The following is a 14946-nucleotide window of genomic DNA, read 5'->3' on the forward strand; positions in this document are numbered from 1 at the left end:
TCTCCTCCTACTGATGACTGACTGGTCCACTGCCACATGGACTCACATGCCTGTTTCACTCAGCCTGTCCTGCTTATAACATCTCCTACCTTTTGCTTCTGTATTAAAACTGCAAGCTTTTTGGGGCAGAGACTGCTACTTATTCTGTTTGCCCATTAACTGCCACCAGCAGGAACTATTCTCAGTTGGGCCTTAGATACTCCAGTAACATACATGACAAATACTCAATCATGGTTACATGATTTATAATATCAGCAACATCAAGAGATAATCTTTGAACCCAGAGCCACCAGATGTTGGAGAGAAGCTAGTACTGCAACCTCCTCCATTGTTCACTAGGAGTTTGAAATCAACAACAGTTAGGGCAGACTTGGATTCAGTAATTCCCCACCTGCCTGTACTAATTAGGAGTAAAACATTACAGCAGCCTATAGATTAGTGACAGTTGCTGATCACCTCTGAATCAAAAATGATTTTGCCTGTAGTATTAACATGAAATTCCGCACAGCAAGAAATACTGCAGGAAGCTCTGCTTCTGAATGGAAGAAGTTTGGGTTTACTGAACTGGTGCCCTTTGCTTTTAAAAAGAGTTACCCACATCCTTAAAAGAAGAACTGCACCCCCAAAAAGGGAGCCCTGTGAACTGCAGTAAAAAGGCAACAGGCCTTTGAATGAATGATCTTGAATGAATGATCATGAATAAGATTATGAATAAGACATTCAAACTGTAACAACAAAGATTAACTTGGATGATGAACGTGGATATCTACCCATTCAGATGCCACAAACATGGGACCCAACTGTAGAAGTAATGAAGTTAAGCACAAGGTTACTGAAACAGTCTGTGCACACTTCCAGAAATACAGAAGAATGTGCAATAAGGTAAAGGGTTTTGAATTTATATGAAAGGATTGATAAAAGAAACTCCAGGAAAAAAGGCTAAAGATTTCAGTCAAAATAAATGTGAATAATGGTTCTAAGCAGTCAGGAGAAATAAACATTCACAACTTATAGTCACTTTGTATTTAGTGTGACATCATCATACAGGAAAATCTGGGATCCTTTATTTTTAAGTTAGTGTACAGGAAAAGGAGATATATATATGCCCTCTCAGGTAAAAAGCAGGCAGTCAGATCCAGCAGTGTTTACTAAGGAAGCCATGAAATGCAGTAGGAAGGATGCTTTAGTAGTCACTAACCATTTATTTTCCATTTTTAAACAATTTAATGGTGTGGTATCTTCTAGCACTGAGTGCGGTGTCTTGAGAGCTGAAATTAATTTCCCATCTTAGAGAAAGGAGCCATCAGTGCCAAAACCCTTAGTGACCTGTTATACCTTTGCAGCTGATGGCTGGTAGCCACTTTCCATGAGAGCAAAATGGTGTTGGTGTGTGAAACTGCACAATTCAATCCTTTTATATAGTGACTTCATACAAAGGAGCTAGAAGCCTTTAAAGGAAGTGAAATTGCTTCAGAAGAATGAATCCTGTGTTTAATAGAAAATGCTCCTTAAAAAAAAATTCTCTGCTGACTACTTTAAAATGCTTCTCTTTTTCCACCTCCTCTCCTTGTTCCCTCTGGTTGTCTAGGACCAGCTACTCTCTGTCTTTCTATACAAACGCACCATTGTTGGTGCGAGAGCTTTCTCCCCAGTAGCAACTGCCATCTGGAAGAGCCTTCCTGTATCTTTCCGCCTCATCAGCTCTCCATTCGTTTTCAGTTCTGAGCTGAAAACATATTTTTCCTCCCTTGCCTTTGAGTTTTAATTGCTCTCTCCACAGTTATAGCTATGCGCTCAATAAATGTATCGTTTGGCTCTCCAAAGTGTGCTGGGATATGGACAATGTGAGAGATGGTAAATCGAAGAGTCACACATTGGAGTGTAGTGTTTTATTTTTTTCTGAATGTTCTGTCCTCACTTTTCCAGGTGAGATGTTGCATTATTAACTAGTTACCACCCACTACAGCAGACAAAAACCCATCTGTCACTTACTGTTATATAAACTAGGCATCTTCAACTCCACTTGGATGATTCTAAAACCACCTAAGTAGCAAGCAGGGGAGGGCAGGAACAGAGGACTAACAAGAAGTGTTACTAACCAAAAATGTTTCATAGGGCTCATGGCCATTGGATCAGCCATGGCTAACGAGACAGAAAAGACACACAAATGCAAAGAGGCAAACTGAGGGAAATTTTGAGTAAAAGTTGCACCTGCAGAAATGGAAAGATTAACTCGATCCTAGTTTAAAAAGGCAATAACCCTTGGATGTATTTTTAACTGTTGCAAAGAAGAGAAATGGAAATGACAATAGCAACATTTTCTTCAAAAATATAAATTCATTGTTATTTATTCTGCCTCAATATTGATGTACCATTAGGAGAGTTGGAAAGGAAAAATGAAAATCTTCCTATAAAAATAAGACCCACTGTGCACACAGCAAGTGTTCTGTGAGTGAGTAAATGGCTTTTGACACCTATGCAGCCACCCTGAGGCCTCTTTGCGGGAAACAGTAATCCTCTTTGTTGAATGTCCTTTTAGCTAGCTAGGACAAGGGCATCTGCAAATCTCACTGGAGAAAAGAACAGCTACTAAATTAGAGATTCAGGTATTCTTAACTTAAGCCTTGTACTTGTTCTTGTGAAAAAAACTGATCAGGGCTTTGAATTTGGGAAACAATGTGGGTTTCTTAAAAAGGACATTAGCAAGTTAATAATTAAAATTGTCTCTGAAACTTGTTTTTTCTTAGTAGAGTTACACGGAGAACTTACAATTATTGTAACTGAAAAGGAATAATGAAAAAATATTGACCTTTTTTTCCCTTTTCTTTGTATTTACTATGTACATTTGACAGCATTATTAGTACATTTTTTCTTTCTTGCTTGTTTGCTTTTTTCCATTTGTGTCCTGGGGGAAAGGGAGAAGGAATATGTGTTGTGGGGGAGGAGAGGGAATGGGAGAGAAAAACTTTTGAAAAAAGGAAATACACTTGTAAAACCACTAAAAATTGGCAGGGAGCTTAAAAGCAGGTGAAATAATAACTATTTTAACTTTTTTGTTAATTGACTGGAATTTAAGATGACTCTCTCCTCCAGATCAAAATATCCTGATCCACAAAGCACCTAGGAACAACTGTATGTATATTGTCAGATCCACCACACTCACACAGGACTAGGGCAAATTTGTAGTCACCTGAGGAACAGACACCATGAAAGGGTTGTCAGCTGAGATGAATGATTGGTCATCATTCTGACTATTTTAAAGACAAAATTTGGTATATGTTATACTTAGATCCAGCAGCGGCTCCCAGTGCCAGTTGTATCAGTGTTTACAAATGCCAAGAGCCAAGGAAGTAAGTCCCAGTGTGGGGAGGATGGGTATGTAGGTTTGCTGGGGAGCGTCAGGAGGATAAAAGTAATCTCTGGTCCCCTCCAACCCCACCTTCCAATCCCCTGCAAGCCCCTCTGATCCCACCAAACCCTCCTGGACCCCAGCAACACCCCCACAGACCTCACCTGCTCCTCTAATTCTCCCACAGATCCCACTTGTCCCCCTAATCCCTGTGTGGATGGTGCCTGCACCCCACGCCCCTGCAGACCCCCCAATCTTCCCCACAAGCCTGCTGATCCCCACAGCCCTCCTGCTAGCCCCACACACCTTAGATTGGATGACTATTTTAAGCTTGATGTAACCTCCCCAAGATCTGTACTTACCCCAAATGTTATTAGTCCCAATTTATCCCAGGGGCTACTAACACCTTTCTAGTCTCCTCAGCAGACCTGGAAGTGGACCAGAAGTGCTTCTGATCCACTTCCGGGTCTGCTGCTGAGTGCACTGGGGAGCTTCCCATGCTCCTGTGGGATGCTCCATCTGCCCCAGCATCGCAGCATTCATGAGCCACCTAGTGCCTTGAGGTATGTAGAAAAAACACTTAAAGCTGTGTCTATGGCCGAATCTCTGAATCTTTCCGAATCTCTCTGAATCAATTCAGAGGGTTCCAATTGGATTCAGAGAGATTAAAGGGTCTCCTGATTCGATCTGGATTCAGAGATTCAGCCCCAAATCAAATTGGGGACCGAAGCGTCACACAGCCCTAGTGCATACACCCACCCACGCACACACTCACAAAGAACACCAAGATCATTACTCTGAAGCCCTAAACTGTAGTGAAAGGTTGCTGTCCTCATGGGGCAGGTCAGAACTACAACAGCTAGTCTCCTAACAGCTTTCCTCAAATACTTGGTAGTAAAAGAAACAACTTTCTCCCCTTAAGTTGGGCAGCTGTGCAAGGGCTCCTAATCTATGACTAATAAGAGGAAGCAGTGGTTGTACATGAATAAAATGTTGTAATCATTTAACTGTCTTTTTGAGAGATGAATTGATCCTTTTAATGAAAGACTAAGATGCTGAGTTGGGATGAGAGAAGAGAATAAGACGGAAAAAAAGTACATCTAAAGCTTGTAACAACAAAGACAGTAAAGATCTCCTTTAAGGCATAGAACACTCTCTTATTTTAATCCTCCAGCAACTATTTTTTTAATTTATAAAAATGATGGGACAGATCCTTTGACCCCATGCAGTCTTATTGTGATGCTCAGGCAATGCAAAAAGGCCAAAAGCTTTCCCACCTGGGAACAGCCTCCAGCATGGAGGAATACCAGGGGGAAGTGAAGAGGGCATGAAAAGATGTATAGGGAATGTGGAAGGGGAGAGTGGTGACTGGAGCAATGCTGCACTGCCACAACACTGTAGAAACCTATTACCAGCCAGCAGAATTTTAAGAGCAGCCCGAGTGCTGTATTACCTTGCTCCTCTGGGCTCCCAAAATCAAGAGAGAACTAAGTATAGATCAGCTAAGGCTGGATATCAGGCTTTATATTATCAGGGTATATGTGGATGATGTGTAAGGCAGAATTTATACCAAGCCATCCAGTTTTCAGGCTTCACTTGCATTATAATCATCTTCTAAACTTTGGGTGAAACAACAAAGCAACATATTTGGCATATCCCTGTTCAATCTCCTATTGAACTCAATGGAATTATTTCTTTAGTGTTCTAGCATAAATGAAGCTGAATTTGAATCAGAACCTTATTTTTTTTTGCTTGGAGCACATGTTTCAGCCACCCGCATTCTTGATTCTGTTTGGATTCTGTTAGTGTACTTTAGTTATTTATTTGATATATTTATTTTATTTAGTCCCAGTCTTGCTTCCATTAAAATCAAAAGCAAAACCCCCATAGATATCAGTGGGAGCAAGATCATGACCTTAGTTGCTTATTGGACACCCACTGATGTGGCATTCAGATGTCTCACATGCAATTTAAAATAAACAAATCCAAACAAACGAGTAATCCAAGTGGATGACTCAAAAGACATTATGCAACTCATGCTTTGTCTGATGGTAGCAAATGACTTAATTAAAAGCTGGAGTCAACACATTATATACATATATACATGATTGCCTTCATAGTGCTTTTGCAAATAGGTATAATTATCTGTGGTTGTAATCAACTAGACAGTGTCAGTTTAGAACAAATCCCTAAGAGTCTTACCTCTGCTTTTATTTTATTGTCTCCAAAACAGAGATGCTGCAAGTAGGCTGCAGCATTGGACTGTACTGAGGGGAACTGATGCTGTAACATCTGTATAACTTCTGGAAGTTCAGGATCCCGCCATCCAAACTCCCTGCACAAAAATAAACAAAAACAGGCTCAACAAAGATTCTGGTACCACAGAATTAATGGATCAAATGCATTCATCCACCATTGAAATATATAGCTTAATCCTAGAGAGTTCTTGTTATTTTCAGTGCCAACATGAACATGAACAAAAAACTTATCTTCCCTTTTAAACTGTAGCAGACTGGCAAAATGTTATGCAGGCTTAATCTGAATGATTTATTCTCTCACCAGTGTCTCTTTTAAGATTTAAAATAATCGGATCCAGTGTACTACAAGAAGCCCTGATAAAGAGAGACAAAAATAATAGTTTACATACACACACACCGAGTTAAAATTTAACATGTTAGGGGCAAAACCCCAAATAGCTTGCTTTCAAATGTCATGGACAGTAGAAAAGGCATTTTTGATTCTGGGATTTTTTTTTGTTAGAGAACACTGTTACATACTTTTGCATTGTCTTTTATTCATGCTGTTGAGGGACAAACTGAAAGTGATTAAATGCACTAATCTCACATACCTGGTATCTTCTGAATCTCAACAAATGTTGTTATTAACTCATATAAGCTAAAAATATATACAGACTTGGTTCTGTAATATTCTGACTGCCCTTAGCACCAAATAAGACCAAGGGAATTGAAGGTCGTTGAGCAAATCTCAGCAAGTGTTTACCACCTTCAAGGACTGGCTCTAAGGCTAGGGACAGAAATTACACATAAACCAGTTTAAGTGACTGAAAACAAGTATAAAGCTGTAAGAGAACAGAAGGTTTGTTTCAAAATGGCCAAAACTGGTTTAAGATAAATCTGGGTGGATATAGTTTAAGACTTAACTGATTTAGCTTAAACTGGTCTATCTTCTGTCCCACATCCCCGCCTGCCTCAAGTTATCTCCCAGTCCCCCAACTTCCCAGGGTGCTTTGCACCTCCCTCACAACCCCTCCCCCCTCCCATAGGGCAGCCCACTGGAACATGGCTGACTCTTGCTGCTCCAGCCCAGCACCTCACTAGCCCTGCCCCTGGGCTATCACAGAGCTGCCGCAGGTGGGAGACAGAAGGAGTCTCCTGGGCCTGGTGCCCACCTGTGCAGCTGGGCATGGGGTCATGGGGGGGCACTTCCTTGGGAAGCATGCCCCGGCCTGGGGAAAGAGGCCCCACGCCTGGCTGTGCAGGCTGGCAACTGGCTCAGGGAACTCCTTCCCCCTCCCACCCATGGCAAGCAACTGTACGGGGGAGGGGAGGAATTCCCCTTGGCTCCCTGGACCTGCCCCAGGGAGGTGTGCTCTAGCACCCTCCCTCCCCTGCCCCCCACTGACCTGGATCAGTGCAGGTTTCCACCAGCCTTTTCCAATTGGAAACTACGTCAGTCCAGTTCATTATCGGTTCAATCTATGCAGCTTAGAGAAACCAGCAAAAATTGAATTGCTTCTGCCTTGGGCTTTTTGGCTGTCTGTACTTATCCTACCTGATTATGTTAGCTGAGACAGAACCTCTTTTGCGTTCTCAAGGAAACCACATTCCGGAAATTATTTTGAGTCTTGGGACTCAGATGTATAGGTGGCCTCGCCAAAATGAAAATATCAGATTTTGGGGGGGGAATTCTCAGAAAATCATGATGAAAATTTTACATGGCTTGCCTCCTTGGAGCAGGATTTTGCCCTTGTATAGACATTATTTCTTCCACTGACTTCGGTAAACAGTTGTGCACGTGTTAGCTAACAGATTAATACAACTTTGAGGTCCAAATTTACAAATGTGACAGAAAATCTGAGTAAACGGGCTTAGTACAAATGAACCATGCATATGATGAATGGAATACAAAACTGTCACTTTGCCTGTACATTCAGTAGCTGCTGAGAGACGTGGAAAAGAAAAAGTACTTTACCAGAGTTAGTTCGACCTGGCTCTGCAGCATCTGTATAGACTGGGTGCTTCAGTAGGGCTTTTTGGTCCTTTTATCTAATAGGTGATTCAATCAGCTATTAGATAAAAGGGCCAAAAACGCCCCACTAAAGCGTCTGATCTCTATAGGTGTTAGACGAGCCAGGTCTAACTAATGTGATGCCTCTTCTGGGCATGAGCTGGGCATTCAGACTTGAGGGCACATGGAGATTAAGCTAAAGTGCCATTGGGAGGTGGGGAGGAGAGAGGGGAGGGGAAGGAGGGATTACATCTATAAGCAGGAAGTATGGATAAATGCACCCGGTCCTTTTGTTGTAGCTATTCCAATCACTGAGGGGTTAGAGTTACTGTGTACAAAGTATCTACCACTTCTCTTTTGGTGAACTGCCAAAAGGTCCATCTGCTCTGGTGTATAAGCTCATGCAGAATTCTGTTTTATTTTTAAAAGATTCAGAAATCATATGGTCATTAGTCTCTTTCCTCCTGAACCATAGCAATTCTGTGACTCTGAAGCTGGCTGTGGGTGAATCTACCTCAGTTTGGGTAAAATGTCCACATCCTTGATGTCTGTCTTTATCAAAACAGACAACTCACACTTACAGTACAGCAGTACTCAATAATGAACTGAAGCAATAACAATCTTCACTACAAAAAAAAAAAGATTCTGCAATAACAAGGAGCTGTACTGAAACTGTAGTATCACCTATTTGGCTTAGCTTTTATCTCTCTCTTGTTCTAACTCATGTAGCATTATCTGTCAGTCAGACTGCGAAGTATCATTCTGTGTTGCATCCTTACAAAGACCAGCAACATAAATATAAGATGCAAAAGAAATATATGCAGAACTCTGTGCTTTACCTTTCAGACAAAACAGGTTTTTTTTGATGTAACTGATAAATATTAAATTTCACATGAACTGTTTATTACTCAGAAAGCATAAGGATGCAACAACAAATCATATGTCAGCTGCTTCATTGTTAATTTAGACTGTGCAGAACTATTCAAGAGCTAGTTTATACAATGGCAAGCTTGACTTGCATTCTGTATTTGTCCAGCTCAGCAAATGAGCTTTTGAAAGGCCTCAATATTGGAATTTTCATTGAATTAAATATAAAAAGGAATAATACAATCACTATAATACACCCCCTCATTTAATTTTATGTTGAATTTCATTTCTTTTATGCTGCCACTGAACTCTTAATGTTCAATGTTCTGCAGTATTTGTATTGGAAATGTATAACTGTCAAGGGAAGCTAAAAGCTTTGGCAGTTCTCCACTGGACAGTTGGACTTGAGGCAGCTGAGGAGTTGGAAGCATTTGGACTTGTGGGATAAGTACAATAGGTGATTATCAGTTGATCAAGACTGCAATAGTTACCAGTGTTGACATCAAAACATGCATCATCAGATTTCAAAATTAACACCCAGTGGGAGGAATTCAGCAGTACACTTCTCTCAGACCTATTGTTTCATAATGTTGGCAGGCTCAAGCATACAACACTGCATTGATTTAAACTCAGTACATGCTTGAAATCTTTTGTTTGCAAGTACATGGGCTGAAGTTAGCTGAGAACTCCATCAGTGTAAATTGGTGTACCACCACTGGCTCACATAGAATAACACCATTTTATGCTAAGTGATGATTTGGCCTTTATTTATTTAATTAATGTTAAAGACAGTTTAGCCTCTACAACTAGAGACAGATGACATGGTATACATTACAGCCATGGATTATTTGGGCTCTAGCTATGACCTTTTATATTAAAGGAGCTGAAAGTTAATTCTGGTTGAGTACTGAATTCTACTTGACAAGCAGGTAACACAAATCCATGAACAACTCACAGCTTGACAAGGATGAGTGAAAGAAACATTATTATTTGAAGTGTTAGTTTTCTCCTATATTTGCTTTGCCATATTGGTATTATTTGGAAGGTATCACATGTTAACAGGTCCTACAGCAACAGGTTGGACCTCTTGCAGTTATCCCCTTCAACGATGTAAATCAAGCATAGTTACACTGACCTTAAAAGACCCAATATGTCTTTGAGAAAATAAGAAAACTCTCACTGATATCAGTGGGAGTTGCTTGTTGCCAGCAAAGAGAATAACTAAAGTAAGAAGGCATATGAAGATTTGAAAAACTATCTGGTAAAAAATCAGCAGTAATATATGTTAGCATAGGTATAGGTTATACTGCAATGGTACTGATGCTAGGGGATGCCAGACTGTTAAGTTACTCGCTTTATAGAGAGAAAAGGCTTTTCAGGTTATTGAGAAAGTGTGCCAGGATGGCATAAACTGAGTTATGAACCCACCCCTGAGCATCACATATACTTCTGCTTAGGGGAAGAAAAGAAAGCAGCATTAGATTCCATGTGGATTATAAGGAAGTTACTTTAAATAATCCCTTGCCAAGAAAGGACTATGTCCTCAGCGGTGTGGCAACGGCACTGTCTAAATAAGTATTTTTTTAGTTTAGTGAGTCCAGTCTAGCACTTTAAAAAAAAAAGGTTAAGATCACACTTCAATTATATTTTTTGTTTTTTCATTTTGCACCAAACACCAGTTTTCATTTCCACGTTTGGCACTTTCAGCAAAAAGATGCAAAACAATGAAAATTAAGGCTAATATTTACACACTCTTCATAAAACCACCAAGGAGGAAGAGGAGAAATGGTGTCAGTATACTGCTTTAATCCCCCTGCCACATGTGCCCAGGCTCAATTCTCTCCTTTGACTGAGGAGATTTTAACCCATCTCTCCCTCTTCCAGAAAAGTGTCCTAATACCTGAAGAAAGGTTACTCTAGGAGGTGGTCCTTGCAATCTTTTTGGTTGACACTGTTCTACTTTGCTTAGTGTATTCATTGGAGCAAGGAACCTGAGTGCCCTGCAGCCCAGGTAAGTGCCATAACCACTGGAGTTATTCTCACACTCTCTCTTGGTCAGTGAAAGGAGAATACTCAGCAGTCTCAGGCTTATGACATTATCCTGAGAAATAGGAGATCATGGCTTAATTATCTGAGAAGGTTTTGCTTTGTTCCTTAAAGTGCCTAATATTCTGAATTTCAGAAAAGGCATAAAGGGGTAAAATAAGGTTAAATATTTTGGATAGCAGAATGAAGGCTAGAGAAATTATTTGAGAGTCGATATATGACATCCCACAGTATTTCTGTCTCTACTCAAGCCATAATGGCACGAGTTCCTTTTAAAATCACAGACATCAAGCTGGTACTTGTGAGTAGAACAGGCTGAATCTCCCCTTAATCCCACATTTTGCTGCCAGATACTCATTTCCAAATGCAGAACTCCAAGGAAAATTGTTCTTGTGTTCCATGGGCCAGGCCTAGACTTGATTTTGTTCCACTAAGCACAAAATGGGCGCATCCCCATGAGCAAGAACATGTGCTTCTTCAGGGACAAATAGCAGCAGTGGATATTTGTGCCACTGCTAGCTGTCCTCAGGCATGCCCCTCCATGCTTGTTTTGGGATGTAGTAAATTGCCCTGGGTAGGGGTAGGGGAGGCTGGGGCCAGCAGCCTTATCTGGAGTTCTGGAGGCCTCCCAGGGCAGCAGTGGTATTGATCCGGCCGCTGAGAGCCCGGCCAGCAGCCACAGTGTGTGTCTGGCTGGCCAGGCTCTGGTTTCTGGAGGTGCACACTACATCCATGTGTACTGCACCACTTTTTTTGGTACAGTTTTTTTGTATATCGGGATTTCTCGGTATCTAATTTTCATGCCACACTGCCAATATGCAGCACAGAGAACAGAGTAACATGCACTACTTCCATTTGATGACACCTCAAAAGGCTTTATGGCACTGCAAGCCACACACATTAATTGGGACGTGGCCAATGGTTGTGAATTATCCACAGTTTTCCTAGCTAGTTCACCAGTTTTTAGGTTTCACCAAAACTGTTTCCTCAGCAAAAATTGCATTAGTTGTTGCCACAGCACCCTCAGTCTTTATGAAGCACTTAGGTATGAAAGCAAGACTGCACATACATTTCCCCTAGTATCTCTACAGAGATACCTTACCTTAAGGGTTGGCAACCATTTAGAGCAGCAGGCTGGGGTCTTGTGACCTAGCTGCTGCCCTAAGCCACCACTCCTCTCTGGTAGAGTAGAGAAGAGAGAGAGGGGAAAGGGAAAAGAAAGGTGAGGAGGAGGGATGGAAAGAGGAATAGAGCTTATCTCCTGCAAGCAGTGCCTGCTGTAGGGGAAGGGGGGACACAGCAGGCAGGGATGCAGAGGGGATTAGTAGCATGGAATTAGATGCAGAAGGGGATGTGTCTTGCTTCCGATCCCCTGTACTATGGGCCAGATCCAGTCACTTCTTGGGCCAATCCATCTTACCACATGAATAGTGAGTAAACAGATACCAGAAGTTACTCATGTACATGCACTAGTATTTTTATGTGCTGGACATAACGCAGAAAATCCAGTCAAGGCAATCAGCTTTCACAAAAGAAACGTGAAGTCCCAAGCAATGGGTCTATACTATTGTCTGCTTATAAGGAACAAACAGACATGAAGTTAAAATATTTAGTCTCCATATGCACAGCCATTTAAAGCAGATGGTCCCCAAAAGGGTAAGGATTATATTTTTAGTGATTTCTAAATAGTGCTGGAGTTACATGGGGAAAAAAATCAGACTTTTGGCAACAGTTTAAGCCTTTTTTGATTAACGTCCAAAACAACATTAACATCCCATCAAGCACAGGGAATCCTCCATTCCAAGAATTAAAAGCTTCACTACTGTTTTGGTAAAATTCTTTCAGGGGGAAAAAAAGCCAAAACATAACAATTTCATTTCTGAGAAAATTGTGCATTTCTGGTAGGCAACCTGTTATTTCAAACATTGGAAAATAGCTTGTGCTTTATTTCTTAACTTTTCATAAATGTAATGAGAAATTTAGAGAAGTAGTTAGTGAAGTCAAATGAAAAGCTCAAGGACATGAATTTGGAAGAAGCTTGGGATTTCTTTAAATCAAAGGGGCAAAAACTATCCAGAATCTATAACCAAACAAGACCAAAAAAAGCTGTAAAGAAGGACTCCAGATCTAGATGGATAATAACTTCAAATAAGATGTTAAACAGAAAACCTAAAAAAGAAAGGAAGAAAAAAGGACTGACCAGCAAAGAAAACTCTCCTTTAGATAACATAGTGAGGTAGTTACCTGTGTTAGTCTGAAATCAGGCAGGGCAGGGCATAGCTTAAAAACTAAATTTTCCAGAAAGTTCAGAAACTCATTTAGTGATTAGTGAAGGTAGGCATATATTGGGAGTCGCCCAAATACAGGATGATTAGCTACCAAGAAAAGTGGCAGAGTATTCAAGGAAGTGATTGCAGTGTCCCCACATCTTCCTGGAAACAAGTGGTATTGAAGAGAGACTGTAGAGAAGGCCCATCCTCCACACCACTATAGGAAAAAGCTCCAGAACATTCCAGTGACAGCATGAAGAGAGTCAGCAAATTGCTAACTAGCAAAATCACTGCACTATTAGCATTACATGCTAGCTTGAAATCAGCAAGAATCATAAACTGAAGAAGCAAAAAACATCCTTCTCATTTCTGGAATAATAGCAATAATGCTGATTTAGTGGAAAAAGAGGTGAGACCTGTTCCATGAAATGAGGGCTTTCCAGTGTTGTTCCACATCTAGACTAAGCCCTGAAATAAAAGAAGCTCCTTCTCTGGTAACTTTCTTCACTGCTACTTCAATACTACCAGTGAACTAAATGTCCACACTGGTCTGGATGTGGTCAATTTGTTGTTCTTGTGGGTGGGAGGGTTAGCCGCCATCCTCATAAATCCACTAACTAGTACCCAGGATTCACCATATGCTGTCCTTCACGTACACAGAGCTAAATTTTCAAAAATGTTCCACACCTGCAGGAACCATTAAAGGAGCTTACATCTGGGTGCCCCAATGGAAGTTCAAACTTTTTTTTTGAAATTCTGGCCTTAGTCATGGGTGGAGAGGACTTCTGAAAACTTAACCCATAAATACTTAAATGAGACTGGTAAACACATTCTTAGCTGGGTGATTTTGTTCACATTTGACAGAAAGTTCAAAAATGGATCATTAAATATCAAATAACATTGTTTTCAGTGTTACTATAAGAACACTAAGATATGATTTACATGGGTTTCATTATGGACAAACACCTCCTATATAGTAAACGAAAAGGTTCTGGATTCTTTTCGCTGTTTCATACTCACATGTGTACGTATAGTATGGATTTGCTTCTGGGTTTTGCTAAGTCCCACAACTGAATACAGCGGGTGCCATTCATTACCGCTCCTTTCTAGTGTACCTTTTGTTAACTCTCTAGCAGTTGTCTTCAACTGATCACCTCCATGATACTCTGTCAACCCACCACTCCCTAAATGTTTCTTAGTGTCAAGAGGATGGCCAAGTATAGTGTGACCTGGAGTTCCAGCAATCTGAAATTTTAAGAATGACTTAAAAATCTCACTGTGGCTGTTTCTGGAGATGTAATTTATGCACCAATGTGTAAAGTGTGCAGAACTGCTGTGTATTCTTTATTATCTCTATACCAATCTTCCAAATACTGTATTAGTTCAACGGTTCAACTGTTCAAAGACATTTTCAATTTTGCATGAGTAAACCTCTCAAGAGTTGAGGTTGTATTCTTAAACATAGCTCAGATTTCAGAATACAGCTTTAAATCTCTCTAACCATCTTTCACATTGCAGCAGAAGATAAGGAATTTGTGGAAATGTTGTCTTTCATGCATGTAACCTGCTTTGCTACCTAGTGGATTATTGGTCTTTCAGTTCTGCCTAGATTTATACCGGGGTTCTGCTGTGATTGGGGGTGAAAAAAGCTGCTACAAATATGTGAGCATGAATTGTGACAATCCTTGATAAAAGAGTAATTTAAAATAAAAAACGTGTCTTTCTAGTTGGAGTAGCAGGGACACATCTCAAATGCTAGTTTTCCACTGAATTTGAGAAGCAGGTGTGATGGCTTCATATATTTTTCATCTATTGGTCACAGCAAATTTCCAGGGAGTTGGAATTCTTATTTGTCATGTATATCCTTAGAGCATAACATTCGCATCTGATCAGGCAGTTGCCGTTGACAAGCATTGACACCCATTGCTATTCCAGTCCTAGCAACATTCCCTAGGGCAGGAGTTTGTAGAGATGCCTGCTGTAAAGAACCATATGTTTAACATAAAAGTGAAGCAGCACCAAGTCCTCATCCCTGAAAAAGAAAACATCTCTATGAATCTTCAGATATCAATATTATCTGGCATTCCTGCTTTCAAGGAAGTGTACGTGTGAGACAGTGAGTGAAGTTATCATTTATTAAGTAGTATTGTAAGGAAAAGATGAGGC

The 14946-nt window shown here is 40.6% G+C and overlaps 1 protein-coding gene across 6 annotated transcripts in view; it reads right to left on the bottom strand.

Moving 5' to 3' along the window:
- Positions 1 to 14946, bottom strand: part of CTNND2 (catenin delta 2) — a 1155395-nt gene that overhangs the window by 302901 nt on the left and 837548 nt on the right. For all 6 annotated transcript variants that reach the window (XM_019521196.1, XM_019521188.1, XM_019521179.1 and 3 more), the window contains one exon: positions 5552 to 5684. In XM_019521196.1, coding sequence (XP_019376741.1) covers positions 5552 to 5684 — 133 coding nt within the window. The remainder of the gene's footprint in view (positions 1 to 5551; positions 5685 to 14946) is intronic.

Source organism: Gavialis gangeticus, unplaced genomic scaffold (genome assembly GCF_001723915.1).
Source record: "Gavialis gangeticus isolate Ggan-Ray unplaced genomic scaffold, GavGan_comp1, whole genome shotgun sequence".
Lineage (NCBI taxonomy): Eukaryota > Metazoa > Chordata > Crocodylia > Gavialidae > Gavialis > Gavialis gangeticus.